At 44.7% G+C, this 23168-nt stretch overlaps 1 protein-coding gene across 1 annotated transcript in view; it reads right to left on the bottom strand.

Moving 5' to 3' along the window:
- LOC311231656 (neuronal acetylcholine receptor subunit alpha-7-like) overlaps nucleotides 1-23168 on the bottom strand; it is a gene marked incomplete at its 3' end in the record, with an annotated part of 481793 nt that overhangs the window by 181838 nt on the left and 276787 nt on the right. The window contains exon 4 of the mRNA XM_084318284.1: nucleotides 15269-15378. Within this exon, the coding sequence (XP_084174410.1) occupies nucleotides 15269-15378 (110 nt within the window). The remainder of the gene's footprint in view (nucleotides 1-15268; nucleotides 15379-23168) is intronic.

The following is a 23168-nucleotide window of genomic DNA, read 5'->3' as shown; positions in this document are numbered from 1 at the left end:
AGACAAGATAGTATCAAATAACATAGTATAGCATGTAATTTAGAGGAAGAAAATGAGGTCACATTGTTCGGTATAGACATATGTACAATGTTCTGAGTTACCATATAATATACAATACTATGCAGTGTACTAATGTACAGTACTATATAGTGCAAAGCAGAAATGGGATGAGGTACAATTTAGGTACAATTTACAGTAAGGTGTACGAGTTGTAGTGCAATCCTTCATCAATAAATATAAAGTGTGGGGAGTGGGTGCTACAGTGTGTTTGTTTAAAGTGGGTGTGTGCTATAAAGTGTGTTAGAATGGGTGCTACAGTGTGTCTGTTTAAAGTGAGTGTGTGCGTGTGGATGTGTGTGCTATGTGCGTTTGGTGGTTGTTGTTGTGTAGTGTTCATTGTTCGTTTAACAGTCTGATGGCCTGGGGATAGAAGCTTCTTCTGAGTCTTTCTGTGCTCGCCTTGAGACTCCGGTATCGCTTGCCTGACCGCAGCAGTTCAAAGAGGCAGTTGTTCGGGTGACTGGAGTCTTTAATGATTCTCTTAGCCTTGCCCTTGCAACGCTTGTTGTAAATGTTCTGGAGGGTGGGGAGCCCCCCTCCAATTGTGCGTTCGGCTGAACGTGTCACTCTTTGTAGTCTGCTTCGGTCTTGTGCAGTGCTATTCCCAAACCAGGAGGTGATGTTGCCAGTCAAGATGCTCTCTATTGTACATGAGTAGAAGTTCTTAAGGATCTTCTGACTGACTTGGAACTTCCTTAGGCGCCTGAGGAAGTAGAGGCGTTGTCGTGCCTTCTTCACAACACTGTCAATGTGTGTGGTCCATGTCAAGTCCTCGGATATGTAGGCTCCGAGGTACTTAAAGCTGTTGACTCTCTCAACCGGTGCCCCGTCGATGCTGAGGGGGCTGTATTCCTTGACCCCCGACCTCCTGAAGTCCACAATCATCTCCTTTGTTTTGCTGACGTTCAGGGAGAGGCTGTTTTCCTGGCACCATCCCGCCAGGACCTTGACCTCTTCCAGGTAGGCCCTCTCGTCGTTGGCAGAGATCAGGCCCACCACCACTGTGTCGTCAGCAAATTTGATGATTGTATTGCTACTCCGCTGAGCCACACAGTCGTGTGTGTACAGGGAGTAGAGGAGGGGACTCAGAACACAGCCCTGGGGGGCCCCTATGTTGAGGGTGATGGATGAGGAGGTGCAGTTGCCTGCTCTCACCACCTGGGGTCTGCCAGTCAGGAAGTCCAAGACCCACTGGCAGAGGTCATAGTTCAAGCCCAGGTCCCTGAGCTTGGCTATGAGTATGGAGGGGACTATGGTATTGAATGCCGAGCTGTAGTCGATGAATAGCATTCTCACATAGTTCCCCTGCCTCTTGTCCAGGTGTGATGCTGCTGTGTGCAGCACATGGGCTATGGCATCCTCCGTGGACCTGTTGGGGCGGTATGCAAATTGCAGGGGGTCCATGTTGATGGGGAGGGAGGAGCAGATGTAGCCCTTTACTAGCTTCTCAAAGCACTTCATGGCTATGGAGGTGAGAGCTACAGGGCGGTAGTCGTTGAGGCAAGCAGGCTTGGATTTTTTGGGTACAGGGATAATAGTGGACTTCTTCAGGCAGGTGGGGATGACAGCCTGTTCTAAGGACAGGTTAAATATGTCAGTGAATACCGGGGCTAGTTGGTCGGCACAGACTTTTAGGACGCGGCCGGGGATGCCGTCCGGACCTGCTGCCTTCCTGATATTCACTTTTTTGAAGGTCCGCCTCACCTCATGCTCTGTTACCCTGAACACTGAGTCTCCATCAGCAGCAGACCCCCCCCCCCCCCCCCATTGCCGTGGCTTGTGGGGTGGTGTTGTTATTACCAGCATCAAACCTTGCATAGAAGGTATTGAGGTCATTTGCTAAGGAGATGTCACTGTTCAGTTTGAGGGAGGCGCCTTTGTAGTCTGTCATCGTTTTGAGCCCCTTCCACATAGCTCTAGAGTCAGCTTGTTCAAACTGGAGTTCAATTTTGTCCCTGTAGCGCCGTTTGGCCTCTGTCCAAACGGCAGTGGATTAACCATGGGGGTTATCAGGCCAGTGCCAAAAGACATCTGATATGCATCAATAGCAGAACTCCTGCCAACAATATTATTCCCCGGATGTCTCTGTAATTCTCTGCCCTACAAACAAAGCGCTTCTCTGCCCTACAAAGGTTAACGTTAGGTTATGACTATAACCAAGTTCTGTTAACACTTAGTGAACGCTCAGCGTTCATTGCATATATCTCGCTTCAGCATATATACACTGAATAATTTCACAATGTACCTTTAAATGCCAGCATTCATCTGGCCACACCCCCATCCGCTTACCTATATAAGCAGGGGTGGTGCCACACACTCATCTCCTTCCCAACAAATTTCATCACAATGAATGAATGAAAAATCAAGGGCCTGCAGCGTCGTCTAACCGCTGAGCGTTCACTAAGTGTTAACAGAACTTGGTTATAGTCATAACCTAACGTTCGGTTCCACACCTAGCTCACGCTCAGCGTTCATTGCATAATAGGAGCTGAGCGGGAGCTAGAAGCTCGACAAATGTACCCTGCTGAGGCCCCCCACAACCATCAGACCAGGGAGGGCCGAGCCCCCCCGACCCACCCTAATGGAGGGCACCCCCCCTATTGGTGGCTTCACGGGAGGGCGACGGACCCGACCGTGCGAAGAGGCACTCAAGCAACTCAACGCACAGGGTGAGCAGACCGTGGCTTGACCCCACGACTACACACACGCACAACCCGCATGCCACCCGGGAACGAACGGAGGGAAACAACCTCGTTACTGCCCCCAGAATCACGGGGTCAAGGGCAAACCCAACCCCGTGGCAAGGCCGTAGCAGCGGAGCGCGAAGGAAGACCCAGACCCACCAAAAGGACTGGACTCCCTGGAATGGGGGCCCGGAGAAGTCCATGATGCCAGCATCAAGACCTCACCAGGTGGGCACGTAGTGCCGCGCCCCCCACATCGCCAGCGTATTCGGACAAAAGCCCCTCAGCCGAGCGGGCCCTGTCCCCCCAATAGTACACCGCCTGGCACACTGACCCTGCAACAGGCAGTCAGCATGGCCGTAAGCACACAAAAAAGGTTAACCAACGGAAGCAGGCAGCGCACCGGGGAAAAACCAGGCAACAGGCTATTAACCCTAGCCTGGAGACTGCGGACGAGACAGGCGCCAGAGGGGACAGCTGAACACAGCCGCCCCGGCGGAAGGAGCGGAAGCTGGCGGCGTTGCATGACCAAGCCTCCATTTAAAAACCCCCACCCAGAGGGGTTGAGGCAGAGAAGGCTGACACGATTGGCAGATGTCATGAACGTGCAGGGGCACCCTCAACCGGTGAACCCGAGAGTTGACACTGCTCCAACACACCAGGGAATCAACCACCTTGGCGTTACCCAATGCCGTGGTTGTTCCTATAACCCCTCAAGAAAAAACTCCAAAACACACCTGCGGGTATACACCGGCTATACCGCAGTAAAAGTGTTTCAGTTTTCAAAAAAGGGTTAACCCAGGCCTACGGGTCGACGAAACATTACCTCGGACCGGGCCTGGCGATACGGGAAGCACAGGGTCACCAGAGGAGGCCAAAGACCACCCCAACAGGCCCCTCTTCGCCATGCGTGAGAGAGGAGCGAAAAAGAATGGAGAACCAGCCCCTAAGCACACCGTACTTGGTATTCCCAGGCGGTCTCCCAACCAAGTACTAACCAGGACCAACCTGTGTAGCGGCCGAGATCCGACGAGATCGAGCGTGTACAGGTTGGCATGGCCGTAAGCCATTACGACAGTGCTGAGTAAAAACGTACCCAACCAGGGTCTCCATAGCGCTTAACCCTGTGACACCCGGACCGACCCGGCATTTTTCCCCCTAAAAAAAGCCCAAGTCCCTCAGGGTACCAGAACAGCAGATCTGCATCCCCGGCGGACAACGGGTTCAACTGATCCGGACCAGCGTGACCAGAACCAGTCCCGTGCCCTAACCACGCCGACATGCCTACTCCAGGAGAAAGGGCAGATATGCGTGTCGATCTTAACATGAAAAGAAGGCGCCACCCAGACGTTCGGGCGAACCGCGCCTGGTGGCCCACCCCAAGGGCGTGAGACCCCTCTAGATATGTTCAGATCCATTCCGTCATCATCCCCCAGACATGAACGAGAATCCGTCGATAACCAACCCAGGTCGTGGAATGTGGTCGTCGGAAGAGGAAAAACCCCCATCTCAGTTGCTTTATAAAAACGCTGTTTTAACCACAAGCAACCAAGGCGTGCCAGTCAGTCGCCTGTTTACAGCGAGCTAGCACTATACGTGCGTCGGGACACACCCCCATCAATGAACAGGCTATTTAGACCTGTCATTGAATCCCCAAGGCGCCCAGGGGAACGACAAGAGGGGTGTGACACTTCCTAACTCCAACACTCTTTGAATAGAAAAGAAGGAAGCATCAACAGTATGTATCCCAGTCTACACAGCCGGGGGTAAAAATCGTTCACATTTTTACATCCCACCACCCTCCCATAGGAAGGAGACGGGGATCCCCAGAGAGACTTCCCACGCGAGCTGTACAGATTGAAAAGAATATATTGCACCTTGAGCCATGTAAAAAATTGGTTTTAGGGCTCTCCGGGGAAGAGGCACTGAACCCATACACACTCAATAATCGAATTGAATCGAATACATATACAATAGAATAGGACACCTTCTAGAGGGTCCACTCACTTTGACAATCTGAGGAGGAAGGCTCTGTACTCTGATGGAGGCTCCCTCACATGGAAGGAGGAGTCCGAACTCACAGAAGGCCCGAATAGGCGCTTGGTGAGGAGGAGCCCTGACCACCCCCCTGAAACAGATCCATCACATGGACCTGAACAGCACACGGAAGTCCTACCAACAGAGACGCGCACGGTGACGTACTCCATGGCGGGGGAATTTCTGCGGTGCACACGCCCAATATTCCAGGCCGTGGTACCAGGAAACCCCCCCCCGTAACGTGCCGAACCGCAACGTGACGGGAACCTTGAAGGACAGGGGGTGTACCCCTGACCGACAGAAACAACCCCACACCCATGATACGATGTAATGACAAAAAGAGAATATGACACAGTCATAGTCAGCTCTATGAAGCGTTTGACAGCTCCACACAGCGCATGAGCTAACCTGCTATCTGATTTTTACTAAGGAAAAAACACAGAATAGAGAGGGCTCTAAGAGCCCCGGTCCAACATACACATTTGCTTCTGTGGCCAGTCCAACCCAGTTGTAGGTCACATGACACACACAACCCATCATCACCTACAAAAAATGGCAAAAACACTCTACAGAGGAACGCCGTTTTTCATAATGAGAGAATACATAATTCTCGATTAGTATCGGCCACAGGCCTTGCTAAGCACACACGACAGCGACCAAACAATCTTTTCTTTTAGGAAAATAAAGTTTCTCCAGCAGTTTTAGCACAACCTCAGCAATCAAGCTAAGGGTTACATCGCATCCCTACCACACAAAAGACACAATATAGTGCAACAACATGTCTGATAGGAGGATGAAAAAGTCCCCAGGGAACCGGGGGGAAACACAATCCTATTATTTTACCCTTAATACGGCCAGTTAAAACAGGAAACCCTGTTAATATGTGAACACACTGATCATTGTCATCACAGGCTGAGAAAAGAACATTTTTTTACTCACTTGTCACTAAGCATAGCTTCATAGGTTAGTTACCTTAGTTGTGAGTACACGGTACATATAAACACACATGATGTTCCTCACACAACAACAGATCATTTTCACATCTGTAACAACCCGATTTGCATGGAGAAGCTAACTGCCAGTGACAAAGACAGTTCACACATAACTCGCGTCGTATCCTAAATGCATTGCAGCAACACACGTTTTGGGAAAACATCGTCATTCACAAAACATTTAGAAAAGTAAAACCAGAAGACGTGTTATAAGGTCTGGTCAAACCTTGTCCTACCCGGAACGTAGATCAGCGAAGTGCAGTCACAAGACACCGTAGAAACACAGCCGTCCTGTGTTGTTCGATCCGGGCAGCGTCGCCGCTCTACCCGTCGCAACAGTCCCTTTGTTGACGCAAACCTTGCCGTCCTGGCTCAGGGCAGGGTCGACGAACATCCCCTGTCAAAGACGACGTCGTAGTCAAGAGTGTAAAACATGTTATAATCAAAGCATGTTCAACAGAGTAGCATTAAGCTAACGGCCGCTCCAACCGTCGGTCGCTATTACCCCTGCTCGCGAGACGCCGAGCGAACGGCGCACGCGACCAGAGGGGAGCTCACGGCGGCGCGCGAGTAACCGAAGCTACCTCGCGCTGGCCCTGTCCGATAGCAGCAAGCTAACGTTTCCTAGTGATCACAACAGCTAGCGCCGCAGCTAACAGCTGACTGGCTAACAGTAAGCTAAGCAGCTATCACCTGAATTTGTACACAATGATATAACACTCACCCAGACAGGCCGTCGTTCTGAAACCCTCCTCACTTTTTAAGAGAAAAGAGAAACAAGATGTCAACACAGCTTTACAACGGTGATTTTACCAACACCCGACGGAATCAGCACAATACCAAACTGGCCTGTGTAGCTGACTTGAACATGGATCTTCCGCTAACGAACATCCATGCACATATCTCCTCGTGAAGGAATACTCTCATTTGGATATGAAAGAAGGGGCTACACGGTGACAGGGAGATACCCACTCGTCCAGAAAACACAGGGATCACCAGTGTTAATGGTCGCGGCCCACTAGTTAAAACTACAATGGTCTTCAGACCAAGGTCTTCTGTCGCCTAGGTGGCTGAACGAAGGACCCTAGCCTGGGGCCGGTTTTCATAAACATTGTCAAGTAGCCCCCATAGCACTAACAGACAAGTGAAGCCTGCCAGCGACAGTACTCACCCAACCTGAAACCCACCGCTCCTCACAACAGCGGCACGTCTTACAGTTCAGCTGTGGCCTGAAAGGTTTCACCCCAACAAACACAGCAAGGAACTGCAGTTGAGAAGCATGCAGCGGCGTGCTCCCAATACGAAAACCGGTGGAGGGTTTTTAGAATGATCACCATCTTCCAGACACTCCAGTGACGAAGACAACATTGCCGTATTTTCTCGAAAATAGTGAGAGAGAAAATAAAGATATGATGTCAACGTATCTCCTTGTTCTTCCTCTCCTTGTAAACAATATTTTTCTCCACGTCAAGTGGGCATATGAGCAACACGTTGCTTGTGATGAAATTTGAGAAGGAGATGAGTGTGTGGCACCACCCCTGCTTATATAGGTAAGCGGATGGGGGTGTGGCCAGATGAATGCTGGCATTTAAAGGTACATTGTGAAATTATTCAGTGTATATATGCTGAAGCGAGATATATGCAATGAACGCTGAGCGTGAGCTAGGTGTGGAACAGAACCACATGTAACTATGCTAATACAGAAACCGAGAATCGATGGTTGTCTATCTCTTTGGTAACCGTTCTGTTTTGTGCTTTGTGTATGTGGAAAGTTCCCATCAGTAAAGGAAAACACGTGGAATTATGTGAATGAGAGTAAACCAGAACAATATTGTGTTCTTGTCAAAGACTGACTTGAAGTGTGTGTGTGTTCATTATCCATGACATGCTTATCCATAAAATAAAATAACAGAAGATAAAAGAAGACAAGACAAGAGAAGAGAAGAGAAGAGAAGTGAAGAGAATAAAAGATAAAATAAGTGAAGAGAAGAGAAGAAGTGAAGAGAATAGAAGTGAAGAGAATTGAAGAGAAGAGAAGAGAAGAGAAGAGAGGAGGTGAGAAAAAAAAGAGAAGGTACGTGAAGAGAAGAGAAGGGAAGAGGATAGAAGAGAAGTGAAGAGAAGAGGTGAGAAGAGAAGAGAGGAGAAGAGAAAAGGGGAGAAGAGAAGAAGTGAAGAGAAGAGAAGTGAAGTGAAGTGAAGAGAATTGAAGAGAAGAGAATAGAAGAGAGGAGGTGAGAAGAAAAGAGAAAATACGTGAAGAGAAGAGAAGATAAGTGAAGAGAAGAGGTGAGAAGAAAACAGAAGAGAAGGGAGAAGAGAAGAGAAGAGAAGTGAAGAGAATAGAAGAGAAGAGAATAGAAGAGAAAAGAAATGAAGAGAAGAGAAGATACGTGAAGAGAAGTGAAGTGAAGAGAATTGAAGAGAAGATAAGAGAAGATAAGAGAAGAGAGGAGGTGAGAAGAAAAGAGAAGATCTGTGAAGAGAAGAGAAGAGAATAGAAGGGAAGAGGAGAGAAGAGAAGTGAAGAGAAGAGGTGAGAAGAAGAGAGGAGAAGATAAGTGAAGTGGAGAGAAGTGAAGAGAAAAGAAGAGAAGAGAAGTGAAGAGAAGTGAAAATAAGAGAAGCGAAGAGATGAGAGGAGATGAGAAGAGAGGAGGTGAGAAGAAAAGAGAAGAGGTGAGAAGAAAAGAGAAGAGAAGAGGTGAGAAGAAAAGAGAAGAGAAGAATTGAGAAGAAAAGAGAAGAGAAGAGAAGAGAAGAGAAGAGAAGAGAAGAGAAGAGAAGAGAAGAGAAGAGAAGAGAAGAGAAGAGAAGAAAATGGAAGAGAAGAAAATGGAAGGGAAGATGAGATAAAAGAAGTGAAGAGAAGAGAAGAGAAGAGAAGAGAAGAGAAGAGAAGGGAAGAGAAGAGAAGAGAAGAGAAGAGAAGAGAAGAGAAGAGAAGAGAAGAGAAGAGAAGAGAAGAGAAGAGAAGAGAAGAGAAGAGAAGAGAAGAGAAGAGAAGAGAAGAGAAGAGAAGAGAAGAGACGAGAAGAGAAGAGAAGGGAAGGGAAGGGAAGGGAAGGGAAGGGAAGGGAAGGGAAGGGAAGGGAAGGGAAGGGAAGGGAAGGGAAGGGAAGGGAAGGGAAGGGAAGGGAAAGGAATGGAAGGGAAGGTTAAGATTAAGATTAAGATTAAAGATTAAACTGGACTTTTGAAGAAGTCTTTATTCATTGCACACATTGGGTCTCATTCACCAACATTGCCAAAAGATTTCTCTTAGGGCAACCATCTTGGAACCGACTAAGACAAAATCACCGACAAGTACACTCGGATTCACCAACGCGTGGAGAAACTGTCTTAAGTGGCCAAAACGATCCCAGCTGGGATGCCGACAATGAGGAATGTCACTCATTGACAAACATGAAGTTGCGTTCTCATTTAGTTAATTTGCATACAGACACGCCTCTGGCAGCTCCTTAAAAAAAAGCGAGCGAACAGACTGTGTGCAAATGAAATCGCAAAAAGTATGACAAGATTTAGACACACCTGTCCAGCTCATTATAATGCAACTGATGATGCAGCCGTGTGGAAATGGTTGCCGATATAGGTAGCGGAAGCGCTTTGCGACCGATCAAAATGAGATTAGATTAATGTATTGTCATCAACAGCTCGTGGCCACCTGCCGCAGCGAGCGCGTGCACACACACACAATCGCACACAGTACTGTATAGTCTATGTGCGTAATGAATGAACGCAGTAGGCTTATATTATTCTAATGATTTTTATTTTTATTTTTTTTTAATCTTTTTCCCCTCCATTTTCCTCCGATTTTCTCCCATCCCAATGTTAGTCGTTATGCCAATTCCCAATCCCCTTCCTGGTCGCTGCGCACTTACCCCCCACAGTCAGTCTGGGAGAGTGGAGGCTATCACGTGCTTCCTCCGACACACGTCCAGCCAATCAACCGCTTCTTTTCACCTGGCAGCGCGGATTCTCATTGAGAGGGCGTAGCGTGTGGAAGGATCACACTATCCCACTCAAGTCCTATCCGCGCTTAGCAGGCGCCCCAACAGAACTGTAGGAGTCGCTGTTTACAACGACCCAGACCCACCCCGCCAGCTTCTCCCACCCTCTAATACTGCCAATTGTATTAGTGTGAACGGCCAGCCAAGCTGGTGACAACCCCGGAGCTGTGAGCTGGATTCGAACAGGCGAATCTAGCCGCTCCGGGGTTTGGTGACGAACGCAATCTCCGTTACGCCACCTGACCGCCCTCTAATGACTTGTTTTATTAGGAGATCACAGATACTGCGCTGCCCTATAGTAGTACAGTCCACCAGTCCGCTCATGGTACGCCCGACTCTGGCGGCCTTAATATGTGTACTGTAGTACTTACTATACGTATAGGGCAGAGCATAATAGTATCTACTAAATCCAAATGAAACAAGTCATTAGAATAATATAAGCCTACTGTTAATTCATTAGACACAGGCTATACAGTGTGCATGTGTGCGTGTGTGTGTGGCGCAACAAGACTTATGAAATATTAATGCAGTCTATTCCACTATAGATATATCCACGCGATTAGCTTTAGTTCTTATTTATCCACTGTCATATGCAGTGTTGGTGTAATTCTGCCATATTGGCTTCACACCCCAGAATGTCTGCAATCTACTTGAGACTATGACCAAGCTTTAGAGCTAAGGATGGAGTTGTTTTTTACTTGATTGACACTTACTAATCTCTTGGAAGCCGCAGGTAGCTCACATGTATGTTTTGGTCTTGAGGATGTGTCGCAGTCTTTTTCTGGACTTTCTTAAGGCTAACATAAGGTCCAGTATGTGTTAAATATCTATTTTATTGATTAATTATACATCTGAAAGAATGCAGGTTATAGCTATATAAAACGAGAAATGTCTGTCCCAATGGGATATATTGCATGTTGGCTATAACCTGCATTCTTTCAAATGTATAATTAATCAATAAAACGCATATTTAACACGGTTGGGGAATCCCAAAATCTAATGTCTTAAATGGCCTAAGACAAAATCACCGACAAGTACACTCGGATTCACCAACGAGTGGAGAAACTGTCTTAAGTGGCCAAAACGATCCCAGCTGGGATGCCGACAATGAGGAATGTCACTCATTGACAAACATGAAGTTGCGTTCTCATTTAGGTAATTTGCATACAGACACGCCTCTGGCAGCTCCTTAAAAAAAAGCGAGCAAACAGACTGTGTGCAAATGAAATCGCAAAAAGTATGACAAGATTTAGACACACCTGTCCAGCTCATTATAATGCAACTGATGATGCAGCCGTGTGGAAATGGTTGCCGATATAGGTAGCGGAAGCGCTTTGCGACCGATCAAAATGAGATTAGATTAATGTATTGTCATCAACAGCTCGTGGCCACCTGCCGCAGCGAGCGCGTGCACACACACACACTCGCACACAGTACTGTATAGTCTATGTGCGTAATGAATGAACGCAGTAGGCTTATATTATTCTAATGATTTTTTTTTTTTTAATCTTTTTCCCCCTCCATTTTCCTCCGATTTTCTCCCATCCCAATGTTAGTCATTATGCCAATTCCCAATCCCCTTCCTGGTCGCTGCGCACTTACCCCCCACAGTCGGTCTGGGAGAGTGGAGGCTATCACGTGCTTCCTCCGACACACGTCCAGCCAATCAACCGCTTCTTTTCACCTGGCAGCGCGGATTCTCATTGAGAGGGCGTAGCGTGTGGAAGGATCACACTATCCCACTCAAGTCCTATCCGCGCTTAGCAGGCGCCCCGACCGAACTGTAGGAGTCGCTGTTTACAACGACCCGGACCCACCCCGCCAGCTTCTCCCACCCTCTAATACTGCCAATTGTATTAGTGTGAACGGCCAGCCAAGCTGGTGACAACCCCGGAGCTGTGAGCTGGATTCGAACAGGCGAATCTAGCCGCTCCGGGGTTTGGTGACGAACGCAATCTCCGTTACGCCACCTGACCGCCCTCTAATGACTTGTTTTATTAGGAGATCACAGATACTGCGCTGCCCTATAGTAGTACAGTCCACCAGTCCGCTCATGGTACGCCCGACTCTGGCGGCCTTAATATGTGTACTGTAGTACTTACTATACGTATAGGGCAGAGCATAATAGTATCTACTAAATCCAAATGAAACAAGTCATTAGAATAATATAACTACTGTTAATTCATTAGACACAGGCTATACAGTGTGCATGTGTGCGTGTGTGTGTGGCGCAACAAGACTTATGAAATATTAATGCAGTCTATTCCACTATAGATATATCCACGCGATTAGCTTTAGTTCTTATTTATCCACTGTCATATGCAGTGTTGGTGTAGTAGGCTACTATTACGTTATCATTGACAATTAGCAGGCTCGATGTCGAGTAAATGTAACATAATAAGGAGATGTAGCCAAAGTAATCACAAAGAATATTTAATGAATAATTACCATGGTTTTGGAATAAAGAAGAAACTAAAGTAATGACAAACAAGAACACATACTGCACAGACGGGATCAGCATCAGACAAAGGGAAGAGACAGAATACTTATACATGAGGGAATGACAAGACACACCTCGGTTAATTACAAATGGGTACAGCTGGAGAGGAAAACGATAAGGACTACAAAACCACAACAGGGAACTACAACTAGACACGACACATCACACTAGGAGCGCCTGATCAGGGCACAAAACACATAACAGCTACATAGTGTATTTCAATATCTGTTTTATTGATTAATGATATATTTGAAAGAATGCAGGTTATAGCTATATAAAACAACAAATGTCTGTCCCATTGTACCAATCAATAGGATATATTGCATGTTGGCTATAACCTGCATTCTTTCAAATGTATAATTAATCAATAAAACTAGAGATGTTCCGATACCATTTTTTCCTTTCCGATCCGATTCCGATACCTAAGCTTTGGGTATCGGCCGATACCGATACTTATCCGATACCAGTGCATACATAAAAAAAAAAAAAAAAAACGATATTATATATTTTTTTTTATAAATATACGTTTTTTTTTTTTTTTTTTTAACAAATACTGTTTTATATATACTGTTTTTTAGTAATAACTAGAAAGTAATGGTATTTATTCAACAACAGGTGATTGTATAGATTTGTATTAGTATCATTAATCAATGAGTATGGGGCTTCAGCACTGCAGATATACCCTACTCCAATGATCCACACGGACATTATACGTTGCTGCACTCGCTACCCACTGGCTCTGCAGATATACCCTACTCAGTCTGTCTACAAGGCTCCGTTTCAGTAGCAGTCGGATCTGTTGTGATTTTTGCACAATAAATATTCAACATTCTCTTTTGAGACTCCGCCTCAGACTCTTATCATTTGGCACTAAAAGCTAAACATTGTCACCGATATGGCTGTCCGCAACATGTCATTAATTGTGTACGCGAGGTGGTCTCAATGACGACGTCAACAACGTGAGCTAAGTTAGCATAGCATGAGCTGCCGGTATTATGAAAAGACTGTAACGTTACTGGTGACATTGTGATTTAACGAATACTCCTTTGCCAACTTGCTGTACTTTGCTTGCAGGTCTGCAGCCATTATTGCTGGATTATATGAATAGCCCCAACTTTAGCCAAGGTAATGTTAAAGCTAGCTTTCGGTTAGCTGTTCAATGCTAATAACACCAGCCACCAAGCGAACCCATGAGCTCCCCGTCAACACCGCTCTGTCGGGACGATGACATTTAAGAAAGTATCTGCTGTTAAAATGACAAATGGCATTGACACTTTAATCGATTAAGCACCAGTTTGTTTTATAATGCTTACTCAACAGACCACAGTGTTGTTGATAAATTACGTCATATGGTATCGGAGCGCAGCATTAGAGGGTACTCGCCGATACCGATACCAGCATTTTAGCCAGTATCGGCGGCTTTTCCGATACTGGTATCGGTATCGGAACAACTCTAAATAAAACAGATATTTAACAAATAAGAAATTCTAATGTCACAGAAGGCATTCAATAATTATTATTTTCAATCATTTCACAATAATTGCATAATTGTGTTTGAATATCTGAGTAATTAAGTAATTATACATTTGTCCAAAATAGCTGGTTCAGATATGGTTCATCCAGCTGCCCTGTGATCAAATTAATCCATATTATTTATTCTTCTGACATCAAATGTGTAATTTTTTATCATACAAATATTGTCATATTTATTTAAATTATGATTCATTAATTCCAAGGAGGGGGCGCCCTCGTGGCGCATACCATAGTGCCTCGGCTGCCTCGCGCACCTACGGGGCCGACCCGGGTTAGATCCCAGCTCCTGTCGTTATTTGTCGCATGTCTTCCCCACCTCTCCTCCTGTTTGCCCTCTCCTCTGTCGGTCCTGCGTGACCAATAAAACTGTAAAAATGCTAAAAAAAAAATAATAATAATAATTTATTCCACGGAGGCCTGTAGAGTCACTATGATTCCTCCCAAATAAAGTCCTTAAGAACACGGATCACACCAGTCTGTCAAGTTAAGACTACTCCTCAGCGCTCCTAAATCATGCCCTTAGTCAGGGCCGAATCCAAGGCAAGGGACGGTTGGTGAATCCCAAAATCGTCCCGAAAAGGTCTTAAATGGTGCTAAGAGCACATTTTTTGTCTTAAGTCCGTTAGTGAATTAGACCCATTGACAATGTCGTCATGCAGTGACACACACATGCCATGGGCAGCACACAAAGGAACACACACACATGTACATTTATTTTTTTGGGTCGCCGAATGAAATTCCGTCTCTGCGCTTGTCCCATCCCATCGTCCTTCCCCCAAGGGCAACCGGGAGCAGACATGGGCTGCGGCGTGGGGCAGAGCCCGGGGACCAATCCAAGTGCTCCTGTCCGTCTTCGTCAGGGACGAAGCATTAACGATCTGTTCTGCATGTTTTTCCATTGGGTTTATATTCTGAAGAGGAAACCCATGCGAGCACGGGGAGAACATGCAAACTCCACACAGAAAGGCCCGGGAGATACCCCACCTGGATACCTGGCAACGTGGCAACCTGGTCCCCAAGCAGGAATCGAACACTGGACCTTCTAGCTGTGAGGCGACAGTGTTAACCACTACACCACCGTGGCGCCCAAAGAGGAGAAAAGACAAGACAAGACAAGACAAGACAAGACAAGACAAGACAAGAGAAGAGAAGAGAAGAGAAGAGAAGAGAAGAGAAGAGAAGAGAAGAGAAGGGAAGAGAAGAGAAGAGAAGAGAAGAGAAGAGAAGAGAAGAGAAGAGAAGAGAAGAGAAGAGAAGAGAAGAGAAGAGAAGAGAAGAGAAGAGAAGAGAAGGGAAGGAAGGGAAGGGAAGAGAAGAGAAGAGAAGAGAAGAGAAGAGAAGAGAAGAGAAGAGAAGAGAAGAGAAGAGAAGAGAAGAGAAGAGAAGAGAAGAGAAGAGAAGAGAAGAGAAGAGAAGAGAAGAGATGAGATGAGATTAGATGAGATGGCCTACCTGTTATAGAGGAGGATGTCAGGGACCCACACCATGCTAGAGGGGAATCGCAGGTTCTGAACCCCCGGGTAGTTGTCAGGATTCCATGTCAAGTAGACATCTGTCCAATACTGGCGAAATATAATGAGAGAGAGAGGGTTTAAAAAGAGGACAGGCAGAGACAAGGAGAGAGCAAGCAAGGAAAGAGAGAAAAAAGCACAACTTCAGACCAACAGCACAGTGAAAGAGTGGAGCCTCCTCCAACAACACAGTAAGCAGAAAGGAGCTGTGTGTGAAATAAACGTTGCTTCCCTCAGCCTGTCTGGGTTCTGGCCAACTTGTTAATATCTCCTTTGGCAACTATGCTGAATTAGTAATGTGAAAAGTTGGGACGGACAGTTATGGAAAGGTTATAGCCTCTTGGAAATATATATGCCAGGAGGAAGCACATTAACACTAGCACAGCCATGGAGAAAATGTCACTGATTCCCACCGGAACGGGTCAGATAACCCGACAGCTTATATGAGAAATATGAGAAAAATAAACAGTGTAAACTATATAATTACCTCTGAATATAAAAATATGAACGTTCTAATTACATTTTCCTGAAGTCATTTTGAAATTACAGAAACCGTGCCAGATACAACTGGGTACTTTTAGGAAAAGTCATTGAGTGACAGAGCTGGAGCTCAACCGAGTAACAAGGATATATTTATTGAAAATGCCTAGGGGTCATTTGACCCCTTGTCGGCTGTGCTAGTGTTAAAAATAAAATACTACCATATAGGTAAAGCAGGATTTTGCACGATAAAACAAACCAAAGCATTATAAAATGAGTACTATAATAATGGTATATAATAAAAGGGAAAGGGACACACACACCTCAGTAGTGTTGGTGAAATGACCTGTTCACTATCTGTGAATCAAAGTCTAATCAAAGTCTTGCATAATGCGCTGATGGGGTGGTGAGCGTGTGTATGTCCCCTGTGCTGCCTACAGTAATAACAAATTAATAATAATAATAATAATAATAATAATAATAATAATAATAATAATAATAATAATAATAATAATAATAATAATAATAATAATAATAATAATAATAATAATAATAATAATAATAATAATAATAATAATAATAATAATAATAATAATAATAATAATAATAATAATAATAATAATAATAATAATAATAATAATAATAATAATAATAATAATAATAATAATAATAATACACTTTATTTGTATAGCACCTTTCATACAAGAATTGCAGCTCAAAGTGCTTCACAACAGAAAAAAGACAGACATAAAATGAGCATATAAAGTGCAGACAGTTTTTCACATGGTTTTTTTTTATGGTTAGATTATATTGCAGTTAAAAAAATAGACAATAGTAAAAAGAGTATAAATTAGATTTATATAGGGCTTTTCTAGAACTCAAAGTCACTTACCAACCTCCTACACAAAGGCACGTGTGGCCAACACGCATCAGTTCACTCATTAACACTTTTGACCGACTTCAAACCGTCAGAAATCAAACAACCTTCCATATTACATACTCTAATAGTCATAATACCACTGCCAGCTCCGGAGATGAAATACTGACCCCTCTCGTCAGTGAGCTCCTGAACTGTATAGGGGGGCTAACGTACCACAGTATCAAAGCACAGAGAGAGGTGAGTGATTTTATGTATGTACGAGTGATTTTATGTATGTACAGTACATGCATCCATGTCTTTCTGTGACATATGTCTGCCAGAAACAGCTCATGTGTGCTGTATATATATGGAGTGGCATATATGTGTGTTTTGTACCTCGTCATGCAAGCAGATTCATTGCTGTGGATGTGTGTGTGTGTGTGTGTGTGTGTGTGTGTGTATGTAGGGTGTGTGTGCATGTACGCGTGTGTGCGTGTACGTGTGTGCATGTGTGTGTGTGTTCAGCCAGATGTACTGCATGTATAGTCCCCGGCACTCAGATGTTGTAGCCATAGGGCGTATTCCCTATAGAGCGCACACAGTCCCACTACTGATGTGGGCACTGATGCTCATTGCCAGTACACTGGGCACATTTGTATGTGTGTGTGTGTTTATGTGTAGCTTGTGTGTTCCCGCCCGTCTATTCATGTCTGCTTTTGTGCTTGCCTAAGTGTGTTCCAGTGTGTGTGTGTGTGTGTGTGTGTGTGTGTGTGTGTGTGTGTGTGTGTGTGTGTGTGTGTGTGTGTGTGTGTGTGTATGTGGGTGTGTATGTGCCTACGCCGATGCATGTGTGACCTTCATGCCAAGCCAACTTCCCGTCAAAGCCACCGATTTGCTCTTATCAAAGCAATGCCATCCATTAAAGTCTTTCTCTTGACATATGCTTTGACTCATGGACCGAATCACTTAATCGCTACACTTGTCGTCTCCGGGACCACAGCCGTTTACCACTAGACCGCCTCCTCTTTCCCGGCGCCAGGACCGGTCACAGCTAACCAGAGCTACGGATGCATTGGCTTTTCACCAGGTCTGTCAGCAAGTGACAGGCAGCAGCACTCTCTAAGAATAGGCTGGGGAGTTACGTAATAGGAATTCAAGAAAGCGTCACTAATTTGAGACAATGAGATCCCTGATTAAAAATAGTGTGTCTGTCTGGCTGGATTTGGGGAACAGAATAGTTCTGGCATCCTGAGAATGTTTGGAGAATATAGGACAACAATACATTGCTTTCTGACAGCAAGCAAGGAAACTATAACAGAAGGAAGGTCCTCGCATCACTGTGTAGCACGTGAACACACATTGGTGCCAATTGTGGAAACTTTTGATTCGTCTGGCATTGAGTTGAATGGGATCCATCTCCTCATTTATGACCTGTTTATGTAATTTAAACAGGTTATTACCTCGGATGTCAGAATCATTGGCAAGCTAACGTTTGATATATTGGTTGATGTATATTTCCTCAGATAGCGGGTATATTTTGATTCAGGCTTCAATAGAACTGCCACCAAAGTCTGATGCTGGTATTCTGATTTTCCTTGAGAGCAAGAATTGATAGATTGTTCCTCTTTTAGTAAAGTAACAGCAGAGCTAAGAGCTGAGTGACAAGCCATGTCTCTACCCAGGTGGCCAGCCTATTCGGGACGATTCTGGCTACGGGTCGGCACACTCGGCTCAGTTCCGGCATGGCTCACCAAGGGTGAGCCGGCTCTGGCCCGGTAATGGTTGCCGGGCCAGAGCCGACTCCGGCTCGCCAATACTCATATTTATATACAGTATGTGATATCATTTGTGTTATTATATTATGCTTATATGTATGACAGTTCTTGTTTATGCTTCAGCCGTTAATTGTTTTACCCATGATCAAATAACTAATAGCAACTATTGTTATTCCAGCTAAATGTGATGACAACTGGATATTGTGAAGAATAGACCCTGATGGACAACAATTCCACAAAGGAAATATACTGATGAGCCCTGAATCCCAACGGTCTGTGACAAGTGCTTGATCTCAACAACGAGATGAAAGCCGAAGACAGTCAAGAACAACTGAACTACTTCAAGTGGTCATGCTTATAAGTGATGTATAAAATGTTTTATTGTGTGTGTGTGTTGTGTGTGTGTGTGTGTGTGTGTGTGTGTGTGTGTGTGTGTGTGTGTGTGTGTGTGTGTGTGTGTGTGTGTGTGTGTGTGTGTGTGTGTGCGTGCGTGCGTGCGTGCGTGCGCGTGTGCGTGTGTGTGTACAGACAATATACATTTTTACTAGGGGTGTAACGGTACACAGAAGCCACGGTTCGGTACGTACCTCGGTATTTGGGTCACGGTTCGGTACGAGTTCGGTACAACAGAAAACAATTATTTATAAGAATTATTATTAATATAATTTTTATTATTATTATTATTTATTTTTTATATATTATATTTATGATAATTATTATAATTATTATTATTAAATAGAATAATTTTCTATGGGCTTGCCGTGGTAATTAGTGATACTGGTGTCATTCTGTGTTCAGGCATCCACTTGCTTACTGCCCCTTTAAACTTATCTTTGCTAAGTTTCAGTTTCACTTCCAGAGAGAATTTTACTTCACGACCAGACTGAATACTAGAGAACAGATGACATTATTACAACAATGGCAGAGGATTATTTGGATTTAAACACAGTGGAGCTCAGATGATCTGTCTGGAAAAGTATGTTTCTTCTTTTTATTTGATTGTGCCTGCGAGTCCGGCGGGGAAGAATGTTGATGTGTTTGTTGGCGCGCGCGTGTGAGTGTCGGCGACGCGTGTGTGTTTCTTTCCATTGGTTTAATTTGGTTAACGTTATTGGGCGCACAAGAAAACGAAAGAAAACTGTAATGACCCTGCAGCTGTAAATGTGCCTTTCTCCTCCGTGCACTTTCACCGCTCGGCAGACCAGACGCGATTCAAGGCGGACGGACGGACGGGCGACCGCCGCTTCACTTCCGCTCCCATGTTAACGGACATAGCTGTGCACACTGGCCGCAAGCGCGCGCGCGCCTCGCGGGGCGGAAGCGATAATTTCCGCTTTGGTTGGATTCGAGGCAGCGCGCATTTTCACTGAAATACACTCAATATCTGCATTATTACCACACATATCGATGTTGTTCAACCAGCTAATGTGTATGCAGGGACGTGCACAGGACTTTAGAGGGGCAGGTGCTCAAAGGCTGAAAAGGGCACTACACTTGTGTGTATATATTAACCGAGCGCGCGTAACGCGCGAGCGCGATTTTTAAGGGCCCTTTTCGGGCGGGGGCCCCCTTTTTATGCTTTTTGGGGGGTTATGGTGATCAAATATTGAATATTGAACTATAATAATCAGTGCAGGAGCTCACTTATCCTTGAAAGACACTTTTATCACTGACTTAAAAGGCCCATACATCTCCATAAATGTTCAGGGGGGAGGGAATAAGTGCTTACCCTACAGACCCCAAGAAGTGCTGTATATTCTGTATTGTTTAATATAAATGCATTTTTTATTCCAATCCCGATTTGTATTTGAGATTCCCAAATCCCATCGGACTTGACTTCTTCGTGTCCCTCAATGAGTGAAATACCAGCATTCAACAGCGGTTTCTATCATCATCATCATCACCACCCACGCTATGCATAAAATATATAGGTCCGCGGAGAGGCACGCTGAGGAGGCCCTGCAAACTGCAATGGAATATGGGGCATCTCTCTCTGTTTACCTAATATTTTGATTCTATCCTGACATTTTTCAGTTGGAAGGGCAGTCTATATGCTTAACGAAAAAAAAAAAATATTATTAATTTTTTTTTCAAAAAGGGCACTTTTTTGATGAGGCTCAAAAAGGCAGGTGCTCAGGCACCCCTTGGCCTCTATGTGTGCACGTGCCTGTGTGTATGTATCTTTCCCAATGCAAATAAACCATATTACTATACTTAGTAGTACCCCGCCCAACCCCCAGTGTCTGTCTGTCTGTTTGTTTGTTTGCTTGTCTATCTGTCTATATATCTGGTTGCCTGTCTGTCTGTCTGTCTGTCTGTCTGTCTGTCTGTCTGTCTGTCTGTCTGTCTGTCTGTCTGTCTGTCTGTCTGTCTGTCTGTCTGTCTGTCTGTCTATATATCTGGTTGCCTGTCTGTCTGTCTGTCTGTTTGTCTATCTGTTTGTCGATTCCACCCGTTGTGGACAGAAGCACGGATATATCCGTGGCAAGTTGTTATTGCTTTTATTCCATTTTAATAACTATTCAAGGTCGCCGAGCGGCACTGCAGATTTACCCTACTCTTTGAATTCGCCAACGTGCATTACCGGCCAGATCCTCTTAGGGGCGCTATCGCGATAATAGAGTGTTCCCTGTGGCAGAAGTTGTCCTTTTTCTTTTTTGGATCTCTAATGTAGTTTTCTACTCATCTGAAGCGATAGCTATTGTCTGTTGCATGGGATACGTTTTGAATTGCGGATTTCACTATGCAATAAGGGGATTTATCATCAGCCAATGGACATATCGATCTACCAGATGGCGATCGATAACGGGGAAATGCTCGGGGGAATCCAACCGGCTCATGGTACAATCTTTTTCACGTAAATTACAGCCCGATCGAGCCTTGTTATGATACGATACGATCGGCCTATGTGGCTAGTTAGACGAACACGGTTATTGGTAATCAATAATAAGAAACAACGTCCCTCGCCCCCCTCCCCCCCCCCCCCCCCCCTTTCATGCATACATGCTTGAGGATCGTGCCGATCATATGCAGTTTGAGTTTTAACTGTAGCACCTGTATAACGGAAATGCCATTGGATATAACGTTAGCAGCTAGTAGCCCTTTATCTAGCCTTCCAGAAAATATACTAGACCAAATCCTGTATAACGCTTATATTCACAGCGCTATAAAATGAGAACGTATTGATGATTATTCATTTTGAAGGGACGGTTTATGGACTCAATTGACAATGAGAATGGACAGATAGCAATACTATAAAATATAGATTTAGCTCTACAAACAGCCCCACGTCTGTTTACATTTGCCGGTCCTCTAGAGATTTATTAGACGCATCCCAATGGCCCCGAATGTGTTAAGTCAATCCACCTTGTCACCTATATAACCAAACCTACTAATAATGACAAACGTTTTATTTACATGTTTTATTTGCTTCCTGAGAGCTAATTATGGTAATTATTATTATTATTATTATTATTATTATTATTATTATTATTATTATTATTATTGAACAGCAACCAGTAGGCTTGATATCAGTGTATTATTGTAGCAGCTAATATATATATATATATATATATATATATATATATATATATATATATATATATATATATATATATATATATATATATATATATATATATATATATATATATATATATTAGCTGCTACAATAATACACTGATATCAAGCCTACTGGTTGCTGTTCAATAATAATAATAATAATAATAATAATAATAATAATAATAATAATAATAATAATAATAATAATAATAATAATAATAATAATAATAATTCAATAATAATAATTCAATAATTTTAAATAAAAGAATAATAATAATAAATATAAATAGCCTGTATTCTATAGGCATGTTGTGTAGGCCCTAACCAAAAATCACAACAGAGAGAGAGAGGGAGAGAGAGAGAGGGCTCGCGCTGCAGTCTGTCGTCCGTGCGCTCTGAAGTCGGACTCGGTGTGCCAGGACACACGCGCGATCTCGTACGGAACCCGCGCGGGACTTCGTGCACGTCTGGTCTACCCGGGGCGTGAGCTCGGTGTGCCCGGCCACGCACGCTGTTCTCGCACGGACCTCGCGGGTGCCTGCATGTGGGTGTGTTTGCGCTGTGGGGCGTATTCGACGCATGGGTGTGCAGTTGCCTGCTCTCACCACCTGGGGTCTTCCCGTCAGGAAGTCCAAGACCCACTGGCAGAGGTCATAGTTCAAGCCCAGGTCCCTGAGCTTGGCTACGAATTTGGAGGGGACTATGGTATTGAATGCTGAGCTGTAGTTGAATAGCATTCTCACATAGTTCCCCTGCCTCTTGTCCAGGTGTGAAGCTGCTGTGTGCAGCACATGGGCTATGGCGTCCTCCGTGGACTTGTTGGGACGATATGCAAATTGCAGGGGGTCCAGGTTGATGAGGAGGGAGGAACAGATGTAGCCCTTCACAAGCTTCTCAAAGCACTTCATGGCTATGGAGGTGAGAGCTACAGGGCGATAGTCATTGAGGCAAGCTTTTTTGGGTACAGGGATAATGGTGGACTTCTTCAGACAGGTGGGGATGACAGCCTGTTCTAAGGACAGGTTGAATATGTCAGTGAATATCGGGGCCAATTGGTCGGCACAGACTTTTAGGATGCGGTCGGGGATACCGTCCGGTCCTGCTCCCTTCCTGATATTCACTTTCTTAAAGGTCCTCCTGAGCTCATGTTCTGTTATCCTGATCCT

Source organism: Notolepis coatsorum (assembly GCF_963971535.1).
Source record: "Notolepis coatsorum genome assembly, chromosome: 7".
Lineage (NCBI taxonomy): Eukaryota > Metazoa > Chordata > Actinopteri > Aulopiformes > Paralepididae > Notolepis > Notolepis coatsorum.
This window is presented reverse-complemented; position numbering and strand designations above follow the sequence as displayed.